The 20,350-nt window shown below is 50.8% G+C and overlaps 1 protein-coding gene across 1 annotated transcript in view; it reads right to left on the bottom strand.

The window, feature by feature from the left end:
* Positions 1-2,520: 2,520 nt before the first annotated feature.
* The window catches only part of Stpg1 (sperm tail PG-rich repeat containing 1), a 45,109-nt gene continuing 27,279 nt past the window's right edge, over positions 2,521-20,350 (bottom strand). Inside the window, exons 6-9 of the mRNA XM_031379065.1 lie at positions 18,422-18,530; positions 13,611-13,776; positions 6,699-6,889; positions 2,521-3,587 (exon numbers count right to left, since the gene is read on the bottom strand). Of these exons, the coding sequence (XP_031234925.1) occupies positions 3,511-3,587; positions 6,699-6,889; positions 13,611-13,776; positions 18,422-18,530 (543 nt within the window). The 3' untranslated portion in view covers positions 2,521-3,510. The remainder of the gene's footprint in view (positions 3,588-6,698; positions 6,890-13,610; positions 13,777-18,421; positions 18,531-20,350) is intronic.

The raw sequence follows: 20,350 nt of genomic DNA, 5'->3' as shown, positions 1-20,350 counted from the left end.
GAGGCAGGAGCTGATGCAGAGGCCATGAAGGGTGCTGCTTACCGGCTTGCTCTTCATGGTTTGCTCACCTTGCTTTCTTATAGAACTCAGGACCACTAGCCCAGGGATGGCAACGCCCACCCTGGACTGGATCTTCCCACATCAATCACTAATTAAGAAAACGCCCTTGCCGGGAAGTGGTGGTGGCGCACGCCTTTAATCCCAGCACTTGGGAGGCAGAGGCAGGCGGATTTCTGAGTTCGAGGCCAGCCTGGTATACAGAGTGAGTTCCAGGACAGCCAGGGCTACACAGAGAAACCCCGTCTCGAAAAAACCAAAAAAAAAAAAAAAAAAGAAAGAAAGAAAGAAAGAAAATGCCCTGCAGGCTTACCCACAGCCTGATATTTTTCATTTGTTTGTGTGGGGGGGTTGTTTTGTTTTTGTTTTGCTTCTCGAGACAGGGGTTTCTCTGTACAGCTCTGGCTGTCCTGGTCTCAAACTCAGAAATGTACTTGCCTCTGCCTCCCAAATGCTGAGATTAGAGGCACGTGCCACCACTGCCCAGCCACAGCCTGATTTTTTATGCAGGCATTTCCTCAGTTGAGGTTCCCATCTCTCAAATGTCTTTAGCCTGTGTCATCATCCAGTACAGGAAGAGTGTGGGGAGAAGGGAATGAGCAGAGGGAATGGGGGGAATTAACAAAAGGGTGAGTGAACACGTGAAAGAACCAAGATGAAGAACCAAGTTTATCAGATCCAGCTACACTGAGCACGGCTCTCAAAGCTTGCAGCATTAATGTAACCTGGGACATGTGTAAGAGCAGTCTCTCTGGCCCTACCCCAGACCCATGATGTCTGTATTCTAACCCTATACCCGAGGGATTTGCGTATGTGCATTATCGTTTGGGAAGTACTTTGATAACAGAGCTGTGCCCAGTTCTGGCAGCTCTCCATCCCAGTCCCACACAGGACTTTAGAGGTCGGCTGCTGCTTGGCTGTCATCCCAGCACTTGGGACGTTAAGGCAAGAGGCTCTGGAGTTCAAGGACAGATGGACTGCAGAGGGAGGCCTTGGATTGAAAAATCAAAACCAAATACAAAAAAGGAAGAACAACTTTAATAACAACTTTAAGAACACAGACCAAGCACGTCTGTGAGGCTTGAACTGACGGAAGACTCATCCTGAATGTAGATGGCACTATCCCATGGTCTGGGGGACCAGGCAGAATGAGGAAGGAGAAAGCCTGCTGGGCCCCAGCATTCCCGCCTCTCTGCTTCCAGTGCCATCCTTAGCATCCTTAGCTTAGCCATCTTGTGCTCACCCCTGCTAACACATCCTGAGCTGTCCTGACCATCCCATGGTCCCCACCACGGACTGTACCCTCACACTCTGAGTCCAGATTTTCATCCCTCTTTTTTTGTTTGTTTGTTTGTTTTCAAGACAGGGTTTCTCTGTGTAGCCCTGGCTGTCTTGGAATGAAACTAAACTTTGTAGACCAGGCTGGCCTTGAACTCAGAAATCTGCCTGCCTCTGCCTCCCAAGTGCTAGGATTAGAGGCGTGCACCCCATCCCCCGGCTCATCCCTTCTCTTAAAAGTTTCCTCTGTGAGATAATCTCGTCCGAGAAAAGTAACTGATCCCATGCCCCAAATTAAATCAGAACTTTGAGATTCAAGCGTAGTGTGATCCTGGTGTTGGAACCTCTCTCTGCTCCTAGATGAGCCTACCATCTGTCTGAAGGTTGAGACAGAATCCTGAGCAGCCCAGGACTACTTCTGAGTGTCTGAAACTTACATGAACCATGTGAGCTTAGGGCCTCAGCCCAGCCTAGGCCCAGCCTTGGCATCAATGGTGAATTCTGGCAGGTATGGTCAACCCGCTCTCTCACCTCTTTGGAGTGGCCTGTTTCCTTGTCTACCTAGAGAGACGATAATCACTTGGTGGAGCGTCATGCTGTCTGAAGAGGCCCCACACAACTTCCTGTACATTACCAGCCTCCACCTAACATGCCCAGGACCAGGGACTCTATGTGCTAAGCCTGGGTCAGAGGGACCTAGATAGGATTCCCTGATCCTAGATCACTCTGGATCTGACCTGTTGTCGAGAATCTGTGGCCAGGCACACAGCCATCTTCAAGTTCTGAATGTCATCGCTGAACAGTCTTCTAGAACATCTAACATGGAAGTAGAGAGCCCTTCCAAGAGTCTCCTCTTTAATAATGTTTACAGTCAACTGCAGCCATCTTTAGAGTCGAAAACAGACACTCTTAAAACTCCTGTGGCTTTGACACCCATTAATGTGCTGGATGCTAGCTAGCACGTTAGGTGTGACTCAGTTCACACCTGACCAATTCCACCCACACACCATAAGACCTGAAGACTTTGAAGTCCTGATTCCAACTGCATTCTGTCCACAAAGAAGAGCCAAGGATCAGAGCAGGAGCCCAAAGTCAGAATCCCTTATGCTTGCCAGGGTAGACCAGGCTACCTAGCGATTCTGACACCCTGGCTTGCAGGAATCTGAAGATCACAAAGAGCTCAGCTTCTGTGAGAAGCAAGAATTCCATTTAATTGACTCTGTTTCTTTCTCTTTTCTCATGTCCTACCCCAGCCCTCACCCCAGGAAGAGAGACAATCAGGCAGCCAGTCTAGACGGGAAGCCCAGGAGGCAGAGTTCTCAGAAAATATCAAGGAGGGGCCTTGGAAGGAGAGAAGCCCAGGCAGGTGTTGTGGAAGGGAATGGGGCTGGAGGAGGGAAGGGGAGCCTAGGAGGATCCCATTTAGGAAAGTGGCAGGCAATATCAATGTCTGGGATAGGAGAGGATGTAAGGGGATGGGAGAAACAGGAGAGATGAGGGGCACATTTCATCTCCCTTCTTGGTGAGCTCTCCAGAAAGCCATGATCTATCAGGGACACCATCCAACTTAGTAACCGCCTCCTACCCAGAATCGGAATGGGAAGGCAGGAAGGCTACAGAGACCAGGCAGAGGCAAAGTCTGGGAAGTGAGAACACGAAGACTGAGGATCCAGAGGTCCTCCCTGCCCTGGGGACAGTGGTGCCACGCCTCCTGCTCCAGCTAGAGGCTCTGCCTAGCCTGCTGATGTGTGATGAGTGATGCATGATTAGTTTCCATGTTCTTGCTGTGTAATGGCAAGGCATAGCTGAGGGCAGAGGTGCCTCTGCTGCAGGCACCCCTGAGCCTTCCTGCCACCCGGAAGACAAGGACAATCTGGAGGGCAGGGCCTCAGCACCCTGACTGACTTGCTTCTAACTTACCACAGGCTGTCCTGGCAGGAGACTGGCACTCCGAGAGGCCTTACCACAGAGGTAGCCAGAGAGCTCTGCGTGTGGTGAGAGGGGTCACGGGAGGGGTGGGGGTGGCCAGTGTCCGGAAGGCAGCTCCAGACAGTATGTGACCCTGGGCGGGGTGACACAGAGGAAAGGCATGTTCTGATGACAGATGTCCTAGGGAGCAGGATCAGGGGGTCTGGCGGGTTGAGCCTTTCTTCTTCCTCTGCTCCTGTGGTGTCACTAGACCGCAGGGATCCATTTGTTGTCTTCATTGTAGAGGAAGGACTGCTTCCCTGGAATCTCTGGCTTGTACGTGGCTGAAGGGGGAGAAAGAAATGGTATCAAAAGAGAGAGGTCACTGGAAGGGCGGGTTAGAGCTGGGAAGGGCTCCCTCACCCTGCTCCTCCCCTGCAGCCGGTGTCTAGGGACAGAGAGAAGCAGCAACTGGCTTGGTGTTGCCTGGCTCTTATTTTATTTTTAAAGGGGCAGGGGTCACCTTTGGATGTCTTCTTCTATCCCCCCCTCTCTACTTATTTTGGGAGAAGGGTCTCTCATTGAACCTTCCTCTCCATCCGTCCCCATCCTTGGTCACAGGCGCACACCACCTGATTTTGGCTTTTGCACAGGTGCTGGGGATCCAAGCCTAGTCCTCATGCTTATACAGGAAGCACTTGACTACCGAGCCATCTCTCCAGCCCTGTGACATGGCTCTTAGCTGGCCAAGACTGGTCTCTGGACTGTGGCTTCTGGCATTCTTTAACTCTTTATACTTCCTTAACAGATCAATTTTATTTACAAGTCACTTTCTAGAAGATGTGAAACGGACCTTTCAAGTACAATGGTACTCTTAAAGAAGGTGGGGGGGATGGTAAGTTGGTAGAATTTTGTGTTAGTTCAGCTGTGTCCAGGAAATCGAAGCCTATGCCCATCACGGACATATGTCTCTAGCGAACAAGCCTTGTAGGCACAGTCCCAGAATCTCTCCCACGTTCTCCCAGAAAGCTACAGAGGGGAGCCACATGGGTCCAGGCAGACCTATGCCTGCCAGAGGCGCGACAGACATGTTGTGCATCCTCCAATGCCCTTGGGCTATTGTGATGAAGGTGACCACAGCAGGAGGAGGGAGTCCATGTTTTAGGGTCCGTGCTTCAGAAATCCTTCATGTGCATCCTTCTCAGACACCATTCCAAGAGGACCCAGCAAAACGGCTTGACCCGAAGCCCCACCTATCCCCGGGCCTCCAGAGCTCCTGTTTAGACGCTGTTTTCCTGTCCCGACCAAACGTGCCCCCCCTACCCCGGGGCTGCCCATCAGGGCTTATCAAAAGGCTCGGTGTGAAAGACAAGGTGGCCGCCCTGTTAGCTCTGCCTTCCAGTCCCTGTGCACATGGCCAACAGCTCTTGCTGTTGTCAAGGAGAGGCAAGGGGGACTGTAGAGAGCTGCAGACAGGTGGGGAAGCCCAGAGACCACTCGTCACTGTGGAGCGCGCCTCTGGGGATAGTAAACTCCCCATCTTGGTGGAGTGGGCCCCTCAGGATGCCAAATCTCAGGAAGATCTATCCCTCAGCTCATGGGTATGGAGGGAGGAGCTAGGTGGCATCAGAAAGCCACTCCCTCAGACTTGCTCTGGAGGCCATCACAAACAAGACACAGTAGCAAGTGACCAGTGGTGGTTTGAATAGGTTCGGCCCCCAGAGATTCACGTGTTTCAATGCTTGGCCATAGGGAGTGGCATTATTAGGAGGTGTGGCCTTACTGGAATAGGTGTGGCCTTGGGAGGAAGGAAGTGTGTCACTGGGTAGGACAGCTTTGAGGTCTCCTACACTCTGGTTCCACCCAGGGTGAAATCGAAGCCTCCTCCTTGGCTGCCTTTGGGTCAAGATGTACAACTCTTGGTTCCTCCAGCAGCACATCTGCCTGCATGCTGCCATGCTTCCCACTGTGATGATAATGGGCTGAACTTCTAAAACTGTAAGCCAGTCCTGGTTAAATGTTGTCCTTTATAAGAGTTGCCTTGGTCATGGTGTTCCTTCACAGCAGTGGAACCCTAAGACAAGACCCCACCTGGAGACTCAACCCCACAAATACCCCAAGCAGTAGGCAGTTTACCAGTCTTTAAGATTCCTTGGCCAGTTTTAGACTAGAGGCTTTAAGGATAAGAAGGTTTCTCAGAACTTTATAAATGCTATGACCATTTCCTTCTAAAACAATGTCTGGGGGAATGGAGAGATGGCTCAGCAATTAGTCTTAATTGCTCTTCCAGAGGTCCTAAGTTCAATTCCCAGCAGCCACATGGTGGCTCACAAGCATCTGAAATTGGATCTGATGCCCTCTTCTGGTGTGTCTGAAGACAGCAACAGTGTACTCAAACATTAAATGAATAAATAATTCTTTTAAAGATTTATTTATTTATTATATGAAAGTATACTGTAGCTGTCTTCAGACACACCAGAGGGCATCAGATCTCATTATGGATGGCTGTGAGCCACCATGTGGTTGCTGGGATTTGAACTCAGGACCTTCAGAAGAGCAGTCAGTGCTCTTAACCACTGAGTCATCTCTCCAGCCCTGGAATAAATAAATTAAAAATATATATATATATTAAAAAAAAAACAACAATGTTTCAGGCTTGAAAGATGGCTCAATAAAGGTGGCTACACAAACTTGAGGACCTGGCTTTAGCTCCCTGGAGCCCTTGGGGAAAGCCAGGGTCATGGGCATGCGCCTGTAACTCTAAAACTGTTGCTATGATGACAGGCAGATCCCTGAAGCTCACGGGCCAGCTGCCTAGCAGAATCCATGTCCTTCAGCTTCAGCGTGAGACCTTGTGTCCAAAAACTACTATAGAGAGGTTTTGAGATGACTCGCTCACTTACTGCCAAGCCTGACAGCCTGAGGCCATTTCCTGGGGTCCTCAAGTTGTCCTCTGACATCCATATGGGTCATGGCATGAGAGTGCATGTACGTTTGCGTGTGCGTGCACACACATACACACACACATACACACACATACACACACATACACACACACACATACACACACATACACACACATACACACACACACATACACACACACACACGAGATAAAAGGAAGAGAGAGAGGAGGGAAGAGGAGGGGAAGGGAGGGGAGGGAAGAGAAGGAAGGGGAGGAAGGGGAGGTTTGTGAGGTGCACACCGTAGCTAGTACAGTCACTACTGCCCAGAAGCTCTGAACCTGCACATGTCCCCAGTCATAGTTTTAAATCCAAAGCCCCCTTTTTTCATTCAGAAAGAAAACATTTCAGTATTCTTAACTGTGAGTCAATGCCCTGATAAACCCACCTCACCCTCGGAACCTGTTTAGCAAACAGCCCATCCACCAGCGGTATTTGATGACCTCAGAATAACACACTGTTGTGGAAGAGCTGGGGTCTCGGTTCTCTGACCTGGGCCTGGAAAGTTGGGCTTGGTCGACATCATCGGCCACCGGCTGGTGTTGGACACAAACGATGCACTGGAGATGAAGTGCTTAGGGGGTCCCTCATAGTTCACAATGTCATACTGCCCAGGACCAGGCAGAGATGGCTTCGGGGGCAGAGGCAGAGGGTGGGCAGAAAAGTTCAGAAGTGTAGTTTTCCTTTGGAAAAGACCAAATGGGAAGATGTCACCAACGCAGCCTCATGGGGAGGACAGTAGTGTCTACAGAGCACAGGCAACACCAGGGGACCCCCCCGAGGGTCTATAGGGGGATCTCACCTTGGACAGTATCCCAGCTTAGTTGCTTATGAGCCCAGGACCTCTGTACCTCAGCTTCCTCATCTGTACAATGGTATCCAAACCTACACAGGCTTGCCTGGGTTCAGTGAGGTTCAGTATCTAAACCATGGTCCTGGGGCAGCGAGAGCACAGATGCATTGTCCCAGATGCCTTTTGCTGAGCTCACTGGGAAAAGCAGGCAGCATTGACTGTATGTGCTGTCTGTGATTAATTGCTAGAGTCTGGCTGGAGCTCTGAGAACTGATGCCTGGGTGAAAAGAGGCTTTGATGAGCCACTAGTGATGCCTGTACTGAAGCCTGGGTGAGAAGAGTCTTTGATGAGACGCTTGTGATGTCTGTATAGCCAGGGCAGAGAGAGCCCTCTTTCCTTCCAGGGATTTTCTGGCCTACAATTGGCAGATTTCTGACATTCCAGAACCCTGCTAGCTCATTTCCCCTTAAGGCTGGAATGGAAAGCCACTGGGCTAGGAATCTAGAACAAGACACCCTTGCTGCTTATATTGTAACCATTTCACACTGCCATCTTTCCTTCCAGAAAGGGAGTCTATTTTGTATAACATCTTTGCCTTTAAGTCATGAAAGAAAGCTAAACAGACCCATGCTGGAGTCCCAGCCTACGTAACAATTTCGGAAGACCATTGATAAGCTGGTAGAGTTGGACAAGAGAGCCTTTGAGAATTTTCTCACCCTGCAAGCCACAGTATGATGGTTACCAGTGTCCTGGGGCCATCTGGGGAGTCAAACCGCTGTACAGGAAATGCCTCACACCTGGAGTTTCTCCCAGAAGGGACACTGTGCCCAAAAGCAGTGCAGGAGTCCTGGCTCCCAAGACCCTGCTGACCTCGGGCTTCTTCCTTCTTAACTTCCATGAGCCAGGACTCCTAGAGCTGCCTAGTGAACCTCCTTATTCGCTGAGGGTGCTGGTGTCCAGAGAGACCAGAGCATATGTACAGTCAGAGCCCGTTACAGGGATGTGACTTTGTAGCACCAGTCCCTTAGTCCCAGCAACTTGGAGAGGTGCCATGACAGAGATGTCTGGGTTTCAGGGTCACCCACAAGGAGTCCGAATTCTAGTCAGGCCCCTGACTGGCTGTAGGGTCTTGGACAAAGACCTGAATATGAAGCAGGAGGTGAGAACAGCTGCTCTTTATAAGGGAGCCACAAAAACAACCGAGAAGGGGTGTGAAGCATCTCCCAATGAGCTAGTGCATGTTCAGCGCGCGCTCACATTAGGGCCACGCTGCCATGTGGGGATTGGCCCACTGTGGAGAGGCCATGGCAAGCCACCTGACTCTGCCTGAGGCTTGACTTTGCAACAGCTGGCTTGAATATTTGTATTAGAGCAAGGATAAGCACAGCAAGGAGGTAATACGTACCTGTCGGCTCCACACGGAAGACCTGGCTTTAGGGTATGTTTAAGAGCCTTTCCCTGTTCTACCAGAGCGAGCGGGGCCGACCAGAGCGAGCAGAGGTCCTAGACGTCAATTCCCAACAACGAGATGAAGGCTCACAACTATCTGTACTGCTACAGTGTGTACTCATATACATTAAATAAATAAATAAATCTTTAAAAAACAAAAGAACCTTTCCCTGACGCTACCTTGCCCCTGTTCTGGCTGTGACTCCTTCCCCAAGGCACCCTGAGAAATTTCATGTATGTGTTTGAGTGGCTACATTTTGAGACAGACCTGACTCCTGGAAGTCAGATCTGGAACAAGTCAACTACCAGATGAAGTCGGTTATCAGTCTGGAGCACCCCCAGGCCTAAGAGTCCAAACTTCTTTCCAGGGTAGACCTTGAGGTATGTGCTTGCTCAAGCAAGGGTAGCTGCCGGAGACTGGTGTAGGCCAGGCCCACACCACATACCTGCACATTGGTTGGACTGGCCCCTTCCTGCACCGTCTCAGAGTACTAGGGATGCCCTGTATCCTCAGCAGAATGCCAGGCTCCCCAGTGAGCACCAGCTCTATGTGTGGCTCTGGTCAGGCTCCCCAGTGAGCACCAGCTTTATGTGTGGCCCTGGTCAGGCTCCCCAGTGAGCACCAGCTCTATGTGTGGCCCTGGTCAGGCTCCCCAGTGAGCACCAGCTCTATGTGTGGCCCTGGTCAGGCTCCCCAGTGAGCACCAGCTCTATGTGTGGCTCTGGTCAGGCTCCCCAGTGAGCACCAGCTCTATGTGTGGCTCTGGTCAGGCTCCCCAGTGAGCACCAGCTCTATGTGTGGCTCTGGTCAGGCGCACTTAGGAGTCTAGGCTGCACTAAGACACAGATCTTGAGGGCCGGGTCGTCTAGAGTTGTAGCTTGAATGTCCCCTTCCCTGCTCACTGTCTTCAGGAAGTCTTTTGACTGCCCCAGGCCATGCTCTAGGAGCAACAACTTTCACTCCTGTGCCTAACAGAAAGACTGTTAGAAAGGGAGCTGCACACGCCCACAGTCCTAGCGCTTGGGTGGCTGAAACAGGGGGATTACCACAAACCCGAGGCATGGTCTGTGTGGAGAGTACCCAGGCAGCCTGGTGAAGGGCACTCCGGCGGCAGGCACACAGGGGTGGATGTGGTAGAGGGAGCAGCCAGCCTCAGCCCTTCTCTGGTGTCTGGATCTGTCACCTTCTTTATCCTCCTACCCAACTTTTCTCTGTAGTTCAGCACGGGGCTAGGCGCCTCAAAGCTGAGTAAGCCAAAGTCATCTCCCCTAAAGCCTGAGGCAAGTAGAAAGAAAACACAGTGGGCGTGTATGTGTGTGTGCATGTGTGTGTGTGCATGTATGTGTACATGTATGTGTATGTATGTGCCTTATATGTGGATATATATGTGTGTGTGCCTGTGCATGTATGTGTATGTATGTGCCTGTGTATGTGGGTGTATATGTGTGTGTATATGTGTATGTATGTGTTTGTATGTGCGTGTATATGTGTGTGTGTATGCCTGTGCATGTATGTGTATGTGGGTGTGGGTGTGTGTATGTGTATATGTGTGTGTATGTGTGTGTGCAGAGTGGAGCAGAGTGAATAGGGAAACTGTTCATGCAGGAAGGAGGAACATGGGCAAAAGCCCAGGCTGGGAGCAGTGTTCTTCCGGGTCTTTCTGGGAGGTAAACATGATTGAAAAGTCGTTAATAAGAGAGCTCCCTTTAATGTGACACTGTGTGGGGAGAGAATGGTAAAAAACGAGAGAACAACCCAGAACTAATGGAGGGATAGAGAGCTGAAGGCAGGCACTGTCCTCTTTTCCTATGTCTGAAACCCTGGGGGAGGGGTGCAAAGAAGGTGATGGAGTCCAGACAGCACATCCCCCCTCCAGCTGCCCCCTCCCCCCCCCCAGCTGGCTCCTGGTGCTGAGGAGCAGTTGTGAAATCACTGAGGTCCAGCAGCCACACCCAGGATGGCCAGCGGTGCAGTATGACCAGGCTTTGATGGTTCCGTGGCTTAGTAATGAATGAAAACATCTATTAAACTCTCCCAGGAGCCACAGCAGGATTAAGCACACTCCCGTTTCCAAGGGACCCCTTTGTCAATGGCCCAGAGATAATGGATGTCTTCAAGGTCACAGTGGGTCACTTGTAGAAGGCACCTAGGGCCCCTGGGACTCTCCCAGACACAGGGTCTCTGCCGCGGGGATTCCCGGGTCTGGGAGGGATAAAGGGGCAATTTCTCACAATTCTTCTCCACATTAAAGGGATTGCCTCTGGGGTGGAATGCAGTATCTGTTCTGCTGGGTAGGGCAGTGACAGATAGCTGCCTGGGAAGAAGCCCCCTACAGTGAATGACAATTCCTCCTCCCCAGGGAACCTTAGGTGGGCCCAAGCATAATTGGCCTAGCATAAATACTGAACTGGAGCCTGGCCTAGGGGCTTGATTCTCTTGAGCTACCCTTGACAGGCAGCATACTGTGTAAAGCCGGGGACTTAGAGACTCCAGGAAGTGGTCAGAGAGGTGTTCCTGCTCTGCCTGGCAGCAAGGGCACTAGAATGACCCCATTCTGATCTCAGAGTCTTCACCTTGTCTTGCTCTGCCTCACTGAGTTACACTCCCAGGATGGGAACTGAGAAATTCAAGAAGTGAAGAGCTGCCGGGCAGTGGTGGTGTACTCCTTTAATCTCAGCACTTGGGAGGCAGAGGCAGGCGGATGTCTGAGTTTGAGTCCAGCCTGGTCTACAGAGTGAGTTCCAGGACAGCCAGGGCTACACAGAGAAACTCTGTCTCGAAATAATGAGAGGAGGAGGAGGAGGAGGAGGAGGAGGAGAAGGAGGAAGAGGAAGAGGAAGAGGAGGAGGAGGAGGAGGAGGAAGAGGAAGAGGAGGAGAAGAAGAAGAAGAAGAAGAAGAAGAAGAAGAAGAAGAAGAAGAAGAAGAAGAAGAAGAAGAAGAAGAAGAAGAAGAAGAAGAAGAAGTAGTAGTAGTAGTAGTAGTAAAGCGCCTCCCTGTCCTAGAACTCACTCTGTAGGCCAGGCTGGCCTCGAACTCAGACATCCGCCTGTCCCAGCCTGCCCAGTGCTGGGATTAAAGGCATGCGCCCAGCTCTCGCATCACAACCTAAGACAATCTGCACAACAACTCCTCTTAGCTGAGTCAGCTGGGCAGCCGAGGCACCCACAACACATTTCCCAGCCACGCCTCCTGAGGTGCAAGTGGCAGCCTCTGGTGTGGCACTGCCCTACAGCTGCCATTCCGGAGAGCTCAGGGGCAGGTCCTCCTCACTGAAGCTTCCAGATCCGGGCTGTGGGTTTGAGCCACCATGCCAAAGGGTGGCTGTGTCCTGTTTCGGCCGGCCGGCAGGATGCAGCATGATCTCAGCTATGAGGAGTGAGAGCCAGATGTCTGAGGTGACAGATGCTTCTCCCAGTTTGAGCATTAGGTAATGCATCAAAACCTCCCATGATCTCCATATATCTGCATGGCTTTTATGTGTGAGCTGGGGAAAAATTAAGAACTGTTTCCCAGGTCTGCTTCATTCGGTCAGCCTCAGGAGCCACAGCGGAGAAGGTCCTCATCTCTGCTCAGCAATGAGGCAAGGTGAGGAGGTTCCATAAGGGACAATCCTCTGCCCACGAGCCTGCCCCTCACCTCCTATGTGTGCAGAGGGAACTCAAGCCAGCCTGAAGGCAGGAGTCTCTGACCTTCAGAGAGGGACTAGCCATCCTGGGGAGGAGCCTGCAGAGTGCCACGATGGGAGCACAGAGAGGACTTAGGCCTGAACCCGAGTTTCTTCTCCAGCTCCTATTTGACTTGACAGAGTCCTGCCTTCCTGCCCCGGGCTCCAGACTGATGGCCAGATGGTGCCCAACATTTCTAGCCTCCTACCAGTTGCCTGGGTGTCTAGCCCACCGCAGCAATGGACCTGACACCTGCCTTGCCTCTGTGGAGGGGCTCAGGTGTCCACACACTCTCCCTGGCCCTGATGTCACCCTTCCAATGGTCGGACCCAATAGAGAGGATCAGACAGGAGGTGAAGCCTCTGAGGGTGAAAAGATCAACCTTCTGTGCAGTTGGTTCTAGAAGCTCTACAGTCATTCGAGGAATTCTTAAGCCCCAAACACCCGAGTCTCTAAGATGAAAGTAACATTAGACATGGTATAGACGGAGGCTAGAGAGAAGGCTCAGTGACAAAGAGCACTTGTTCTGCCAGAGGACTGGGGCTAGGTTCCCAGCACCCACAGGCAGCTTACAAGCAGCTATAGCTACTATTCCAGAGGACCCATTGCCCTCTTCTGGCCTCCATGGGTACTGCAGACACATGGTGGACAGACATGCATGCAGGCAAAACACCTATACACATAAAATAATAAAAAATTCAAATGGTGTATATTTTAAATAACAACAGTATATTCTTTTTCCCTCCCTTTCTCTCTCCCTCCCTCCCTCCCTCTCCCCCCCACCCCCGCCTCCCCACTCCTGCTTTGGTGAAGCAGGATCTGGCTAAGTAACCCAGACTGATCTTGAATTCTCAATCCTCCTGCCTCAGCCTCCAAAGTGCTAGGATTACAAGGGTGCACCAACCTGCCCAGCTGTTTGTTTTTAAACTTTGTGTGAATTGTAAGTCATCATTTGCACCTACTGTGTACCTGACAGATTTTTGATTCTGAAAGCAGCCCTATAAGGCATGGCTGAAACCCATTCAGCTCTACAGACAAAGGTATGGTGCCCGCTGCTCAAGGCCAAAGGTCAAATCCAGCAGTTCTCCATCAGCCCACCTCCCCTGGGTGTGTCTCCCCTCCTGCCTCTCTCCCTGTGCAGGGAAGACTCCACATTATAAAAGCAGAAAGGCCATGACCCCAGGAGAAGCCAGCCTCCTGGGGTGTCTAGTAGCTGTAAGCCTGGGTCTCTATGGCAGGATGTGAGCTGTGTGGTCTCAGGCAAATCCCTCAACCTTGCTGAAGATCCTTCCTCTAAGAAACAAGGACGGTGACTCCTAACACAGGCGCTACTTAAAGTGACATACTCTCCGATGGCCAATTGAGCATTGTACCACGGCACAGGCCCCCATCCCCGTTCCACCCCAGACTGAGTCCTGTTAAGTGGTACCCTTCTCATTTTGTCCCTCCATGGGTTCTTAGGAGCTACCAGGGAAAGAAAACACAGGACTTACGGGAGGTGAGATCTTTTCAGAATCTTGGTTTGATCGTTTGGGTTGTAGTAGCCAGGCCCTGGGCCTAGTGAGGTCTGTTTTAATCCACGGCCAGTTTTGGATTTGAAGCAGGATATTAAGAACCTTGGCGATTGCTTCACCAGGGAGTCGTTGACATTGTAATACCCTGAACAGAGAGGAACATGGACATAGGGTGAGACACTTCACTTCTCAGATCAGGGAAAAGCAGTGCCTGCCACCAGCTCCTCACTGCCACAGGCACCTCACAGAGGATGGTGTGACAGTGTCACCTCAGCAGGTCAACTGGGAAGGCTGCCTGTGTGGGATCAGTCAGGCTGCCACTTGGAGAACACACTTGAACCCATCATCCTCAGAGCAGCCTGGCCGGGTGGGTCTCACTGCTTCAAACCATACCCAGGGCCCTGCAGTTAATTCCAGAGACAGGAATTACCTAGCCAGAGGACCTCCAGCTACCTAAGGAACATCCCAACACTGGTGCAGCCATATTGACATAGCTTCCCCCTAGATAGAGTAAGAGCACTCGGTCTCCTGGGGACCCGCGGGCGGTTCCAGTAGCTGAATGCTATCTTCACGGTTTGAATATGTCCAATAAGAAAAGGGATGTGTGTATGTGTGTGTGTGTGTCTGTCTGTCTGTCTGTCTGTGTTTATGTGTGTCTGTGTGTGTGTGTGTATGTCTGGGTGTGTGTGTGTGTATGTCTGTATGTGTGTGTGTCTGCGTGTGTGTGTCTATGTGTCTGTGTGTGTGTCTGGGTGTGTGTGTCTATGTCTGGGTGTGTGTGTGTCTGCGTGTGTTGTCTATGTGTCTGTGTATCTGTGTATGTCTATATATCTCTATGTCTGTGTATATATGTCTCTCTGTGTGTGTTTATGTCTGTTATGTATAGATGTATGTCTTTTTTGTTTTTTTGTTTGTTTGTTTTTTCGAGACGGGTTTCTCTGTATAGCCCTAGCCGTCCTGGAACTCACTCTGTAGACCAGGCTGGCCTCAAACTCAGAAATCTGCCTGATGTATAGATGTATGTATGTGCAGATATGCATGTCTGTGTACACACAAGACCTTGTTCTTTCTACTACTTTCTGCCTTATTTCCTTAAAAGAGAGATCTCTCATTGGGCAGTGGTGGTGCACACCTTTAATCCCAGCACTTGGGAGGCAGAGGCAGGCAGATTTCTGAGTTCGAGGCCAGCCTGGTCTACAGAGTGAGTTCCAGGACAGCCAGGGCTACACAGAGAAACCCTATCTTGAAAAACAAAACAACAACAACAACAACAACAACAAAAAAACAGAGATCTCTCACTGACCAGGCTGGTGGCCAATAAAACTCAGCAGTTTTCCTGTCCCTGGAGTTATGGGTGCATGGGTGACCACGCCTAGCTTTTTACATGCGTTAATGGGGATTTAATCTCAGATCCTCGGGCCTATATTGCAAGCACCTTTACCCGAGGGGCCACCTTTTCAGCCCCCAAGCAATAGATTCTTTTAAAAAAATATTTAAGTCTATTATTTTTAGGTATCTTTGTCTGCAGGTGGGCACATGAGCTCAAGTTCCCCTGAAGGGATTGGATCTCTCAGAGTTAGAATCCCCTAGAGCTGTAAACCACCTGAAATGGATGCCGGGAACTGAACTTGGGTCCTCTGGGAGAAGAGCAAGTGCTCTTAACTACGGTGTCACCTCCTCAGCCCCTGAGACTCTGCTGCATGGGAAAAGGTCTAGCTCCCTCTAAAGCAGTGTTTCTCAACCTGTGGGTCAAGACCCTTTGAGAGTCAAATGACCTTTTCTTAGGGTCACCTAAGATCCTCTGAAAACACAGGTATTTACGTTACAATCCACAACAGTGGCAAGGTTACAGTTATGAAGTAGCAACGGAGATTACATAACGGTTGGGAGTCACCATGACATGCGGAACTGCAGTATAGCATCAGGAAGCCAGGGCCCCATGCTCTTGTCTTTTTGTTTTGTTTTGTTTTTTGTTTTTTATTTTTCGAGACAGGGTTTCTCTGTGTAGCTCTGGCTGTCCTAGAACTCACTATAGACCAGACTGGCCTCAAACTCAGAAATCTGCCTCCCAAGTGCTGGGATTAAAAGCATGCGCCACCACTCCCTGGCCCACACTCTTGTCTTAAGAGAGATGGCTCAATGGTTAATAGCGCTGACTGCTCTCCCAGAGGTCCTGAGTTCAATTCCCAGCAATCACATGGTGGCTCACAACCATCTGTAATGGGATCTGATGCCCTCTTCTGGTGTGTCTGAAGACAGCTACAGTGTACTCATATACATAAAATTAATAAAATCTTTAAAAAAAGAAAGAAGGAAAGAGAGAAAGAAGGAAAGAAAGGAAGGAAGGGAGAAAGAAAGAAAGAAAGAAAGAAAGAAAGGAAGAAAGGAAGAAAGGAAGAAAGAAAAGGAGGGGAGGACGACCTAAGCTGGAGGGGAGAGCAGGGAGCAGTCTCACCCCAGACTTCTCATCGGTCAGAAATTAGGGGAATCACTCAACAGAGGAGGTGCTCTAGGCATGAAGCTGGGCATGCTGGGAACGGGCAGCATTACAGGAACTAAGCCAGCGGGGGCAGGCAAGCTCCACAGTGACACTCTCAAGTGCCAGAAGGCCACTCGTGCATGGCTTAGGAGTTTAGTTTGAGGGTACTTAAGTGACCGGGACGTGTGCTTGCGCTTGTGTTAGCATGTGCGCACCTGTGTGTGCTGATGCAAGTGGAGGCCAGACACTCACTCCTCAGTCCCTCCTGCTTTTTACAGTTCTGTTCATTTGTTTACTTACGGCATGTGTTGTGTGTTTACAGATTACCACAGCACACGTGTGGAGGTCAGAGACTTGGTCCTGAGGACTAAACTCAGGTCAACAAGCTAGACAGCAAATAACATCTTGTTAGGTGCTGGGCCATCTTGGCAATGCTCACATCATCATCATCATCATCATCATCATCATCATCATCATCATCAAATGATCTCTCACTGAACCTAGAGTCCCAGGTTTGGCTAGATTGGCTGGCTGGCAAGTCCTAAGGATCTTCCAGTCTCTGCCTCCCCAACTCTGGCACCACAGGAACCTGCCTCCCCACAGGGCTTTTTCACTTGGTGCTAGAGCCCAGGACCTTGTCTTGCGCCTGTTCTCAGCAAGAGTGAGCACTTTGCTGAATGAGCTGTCTCCTAGCCCTACCCACTTTAACTCATAACAATTCTCCTGCCTCAGTCCCCCAAACATTGGGATTACAGATGCCACATACTAATATACATACACACAAAGCTTGGAAGACTATATGACATCATGACATCCATGTCTAAGTGACCAGGATGAAATCTGAGCAGGGCGAGGCGGGGCCCAAGAGGGGTCCCGCCAGGAAAGACATTCAGTAGAATCGGTGGGATCCAGAAAGATGGGAACAATCTTAGGAGCGTGGCTCCAGAAGGACAAGGAGAGCTCAAGTTTCTAAAGCACAGTAGGTCTGCATTCTTTCTGGGCTTTTGTTCTAGAGACAAGTCTTGCTCTACAGCCCTGGCTGGCCTCACCCTTCAGGCGATCCTCCAGCTTCTGTCCTCAGAGGTTGACATTGCTCTAAACAGATTTTACTTTTCTATTGACTACGTGGTGAAGAGGGCTGTAAGAAGTCAGCACTTTCATCTCCGGGCAGGGCGTCAGGGAGGAAGGCTGGATGCCCTCTATGGGAGCAAGAGGATTGCTCCCCCTGTGCTGAGGAGCCGTGGAGTCCCATTCCATTCTTTGTTACAAGGGACGCTGGGGAGGACGTGCCTACTATGATGCCCTGTCCCAGGGCTCTGTGGTGGGGCCTCTGGCTAAGCCCCAAGGGTGCTGCTTTGTTCTGCTGTATAAACAAACAAGGAGGGGCTTTGTGCGCATGGTGGGGGGGGGTGCAGTTGTGGCTGCGGCTGAGCCTCCTAATTAGCGCTGGCTTTGTTACTCAGCTTCAGCCTGATCTTCTGGCTTTAATCTGGATTTGCTGAAATCTGACGTGCCCTGCAATTTTCTCCACGCCCTACGCCTCCCTGCCCCTCCTCTGGGTTCTGGGGCCCAAAGTTCCAGGCCTGGCTGGGTCAGGCTGGCGAGGTCAGGCTGTGCAGGCCCTCCTTGGAGCCCTCTGGACTAATCCTCTAGGACGAGTGCTTCAGGGACGGAAGTGTGGGCGCGCGGGGGTGCCACCACCTTTTGGAATATAGCAGACAATAATATAGGCAAGCTCCGATGTGTTCCTGGATTCTGGTTCCAGAAGGCACCAAGGAAAGGGAAGAGGGGGCCTGGTCAGACACCTTTGGGCTCAGGTGTGCTATTGAGTGGCTTCTGACACTGGACATGTTTTTGTAAACTCTCTGAACCTCTTCTTCCATCTATGAGAAAAAAACGGGACTATGGGCACTGGCAGGCAAAACAATCCCTGTGGAATAAACGCAGCCAGCACCTGGCCATTTAGGAGGGGGATGGTGAAGTGACCTCTGAGTGAGTGTCACCCTCTCTCTCCCTCTCTGTTAGTGGCCTACTGAGGCCTTTCCTCTACAAAACGCATCTAGCTGCCCAGAGCTGTTGTGCCTGGTCCTAAAAAGCTAAGACCACTATGGCCAAGATGGCCGCTTAGTGGGCATGCGCAGAGCCACCGGGTCCCTTCTCTCTCTGCTCATCATTTTCTTTGCCTCCAACCCCAACAGCAAGCTTCTTCTAAACAGGCTCCCTGTAGGGAGATGGACGCCCAGAACACGGAAACCATAGCAAGGAACTCAAAGTCAAGGGCGAAGCCAAGCACCGGCCACCGGCTTCTTACCTGGTGCTGGCCCTCCAGACCCAGACGGGATGAATCCTCTCGGCGTTTTCGATAGAAACCCGGCTCGAGCGCAGACATTGTTTTTCTGTTTGCAGGAGGCGATGGAGGCCTGTGTAGGAGAAAATCCAGCCCGCATGCTCAGTGCCTGCCTGCTCTCTGCCTTTGTCACCCTGCCTGGACAGGTGGCAAATATGAGCGAAATTTCAGCCCGTCCTTCTTGGATGGAGCATTGACATGAGCTAAAAAAGGCGGCTATGGCTGTTGGACATCCACAAAGTCCAAGAAGTCTGTGACAAAATATGCGCACGCGCGTGAACACACGCGCGCGCACACCACGGAGAAACCAGAGAATGGCTAGTTTAAGCGAGAAACCTGAAGATTTTGTCAAGGCTGTGTGGCCCTGCTCAGATGGTCTCATCTCTCTGAGCCTGAGTTTTTTCTCTCTCTGTAAAATCCACCTGATGATCCCCACTGTGTTTGGAGCATTGTTGGGGGAAGTGGAGGGAGGACACCACTAACTATCCAGAGAAAGTTAGGGGTTTGTTTGTTTATTTCTTCTCTGCTGGGGTCTTGTGCACCTCCGGTCAGCTGTGCCCACTGCCCTAGGGGAAAGGGTTTTTGCTGACCATGTAATGCTGTTACACGTGTTTTCATCTCATTTGCTGTCATTTTTTTTTTATCCTTCCTGGGACAAGCCCTTGTGTCCCCCACCTGGTCTCTGGCCGCATTCTCCCTGTACAAACAGTGCTCTAACCATAGCATCCCAGGTTGCCCGGAGTCCTATCGCTCAAGATTCTAATCAAATCTGCAGTCACTCTCTTCTCTCTGCTTTTCCGGACGGACCAGAAATTAAGAATTTTGGCCGATCCACGCAATATACATATAAGAGCGTCCCATGGGTTCAGAACTCTAGAAATGATATGGGGGGAGGGGTTGGGCCTCGGGGTGGGGGGGAGGCTGAGCTCATTCTTCTGTTATGCACGCATCACAAATATTTGAAGTACCAATTTGTAGTCAGTCTCCTGTATTCGTTAGATAACAGAAGCAATAAAAAATTGTGTTCAAGAGTGCTGGGAAATATTTGCTGAATGAGTGAAACTATTTGCTGGGGGCTGGGAACGCTTGATACTTCTTTGTTTAAAAAAAAAAAAAGTTTCTTGAGAAATGCAGGTGGCATTTTGGTTTTGTGCTCACAGCGGTGGAGGAATGTAGCTTTTCCCAGGATCCTGATGGCAGGTTGCATGCAGGGAGCTCCTACACAAAGCCCAGATGGGCAGGTTAATTACTGGACAGGAGAGGACCGGGCCTAGAGAGAAGATAATCACAGCTGCCACAGCAAAGGACTCCAAAAGAGAACCCAAGACTGAGGCCGGGCACAGCATGGCTAACGGGATTATGGCCTCTGGGTTGCTTGCCTGATGTCCCTGCCATTGTCCCCTGGGCTGAGGAAAAGCCTCCTGCAGACAAAACAGTTCCCCACCTTTGCTTTGTTCTTTACCCAGACAGAAACCTGTGGAAAATGGAACATTTTGGTATACCTGTGAGTCCAGGGGGGGATTTCTCCATTAGACTAAGAAAATACTCAGCAGGTGAACACAGAACAAAGCTGAGCTGTGAATCGTAGAGAGGAACTCCAGATGAAGCTGAGCAGAAAATACACCTGGACCCTGACAGGGGCGAGTGTGTGTGTGTGTGTGTGTGTGTGTGCGCGCGCGCGCGCGTGCGTGTGAAGTCCCTGAAGAAACCGCACAGAAACCGCACCTGGCTCTTGGCGACATTTGCCTTGGGAAGCCACATTAAAAGGGAATTGGCATGGGACGGGAGAGATGCTTCAGCAGTTAAGAGCACATACTGCTCTTGCTGAGGACCAGGGTTCGGTTCCCAGCAACCACACCAAGTGGTTCATTACTTACTGCTTGTAACTCCAGC

This window comes from Mastomys coucha, unplaced genomic scaffold (assembly GCF_008632895.1).
Source record: "Mastomys coucha isolate ucsf_1 unplaced genomic scaffold, UCSF_Mcou_1 pScaffold18, whole genome shotgun sequence".
NCBI classification, from domain to species: Eukaryota; Metazoa; Chordata; class Mammalia; order Rodentia; family Muridae; genus Mastomys; species Mastomys coucha.
This window is presented reverse-complemented; position numbering and strand designations above follow the sequence as displayed.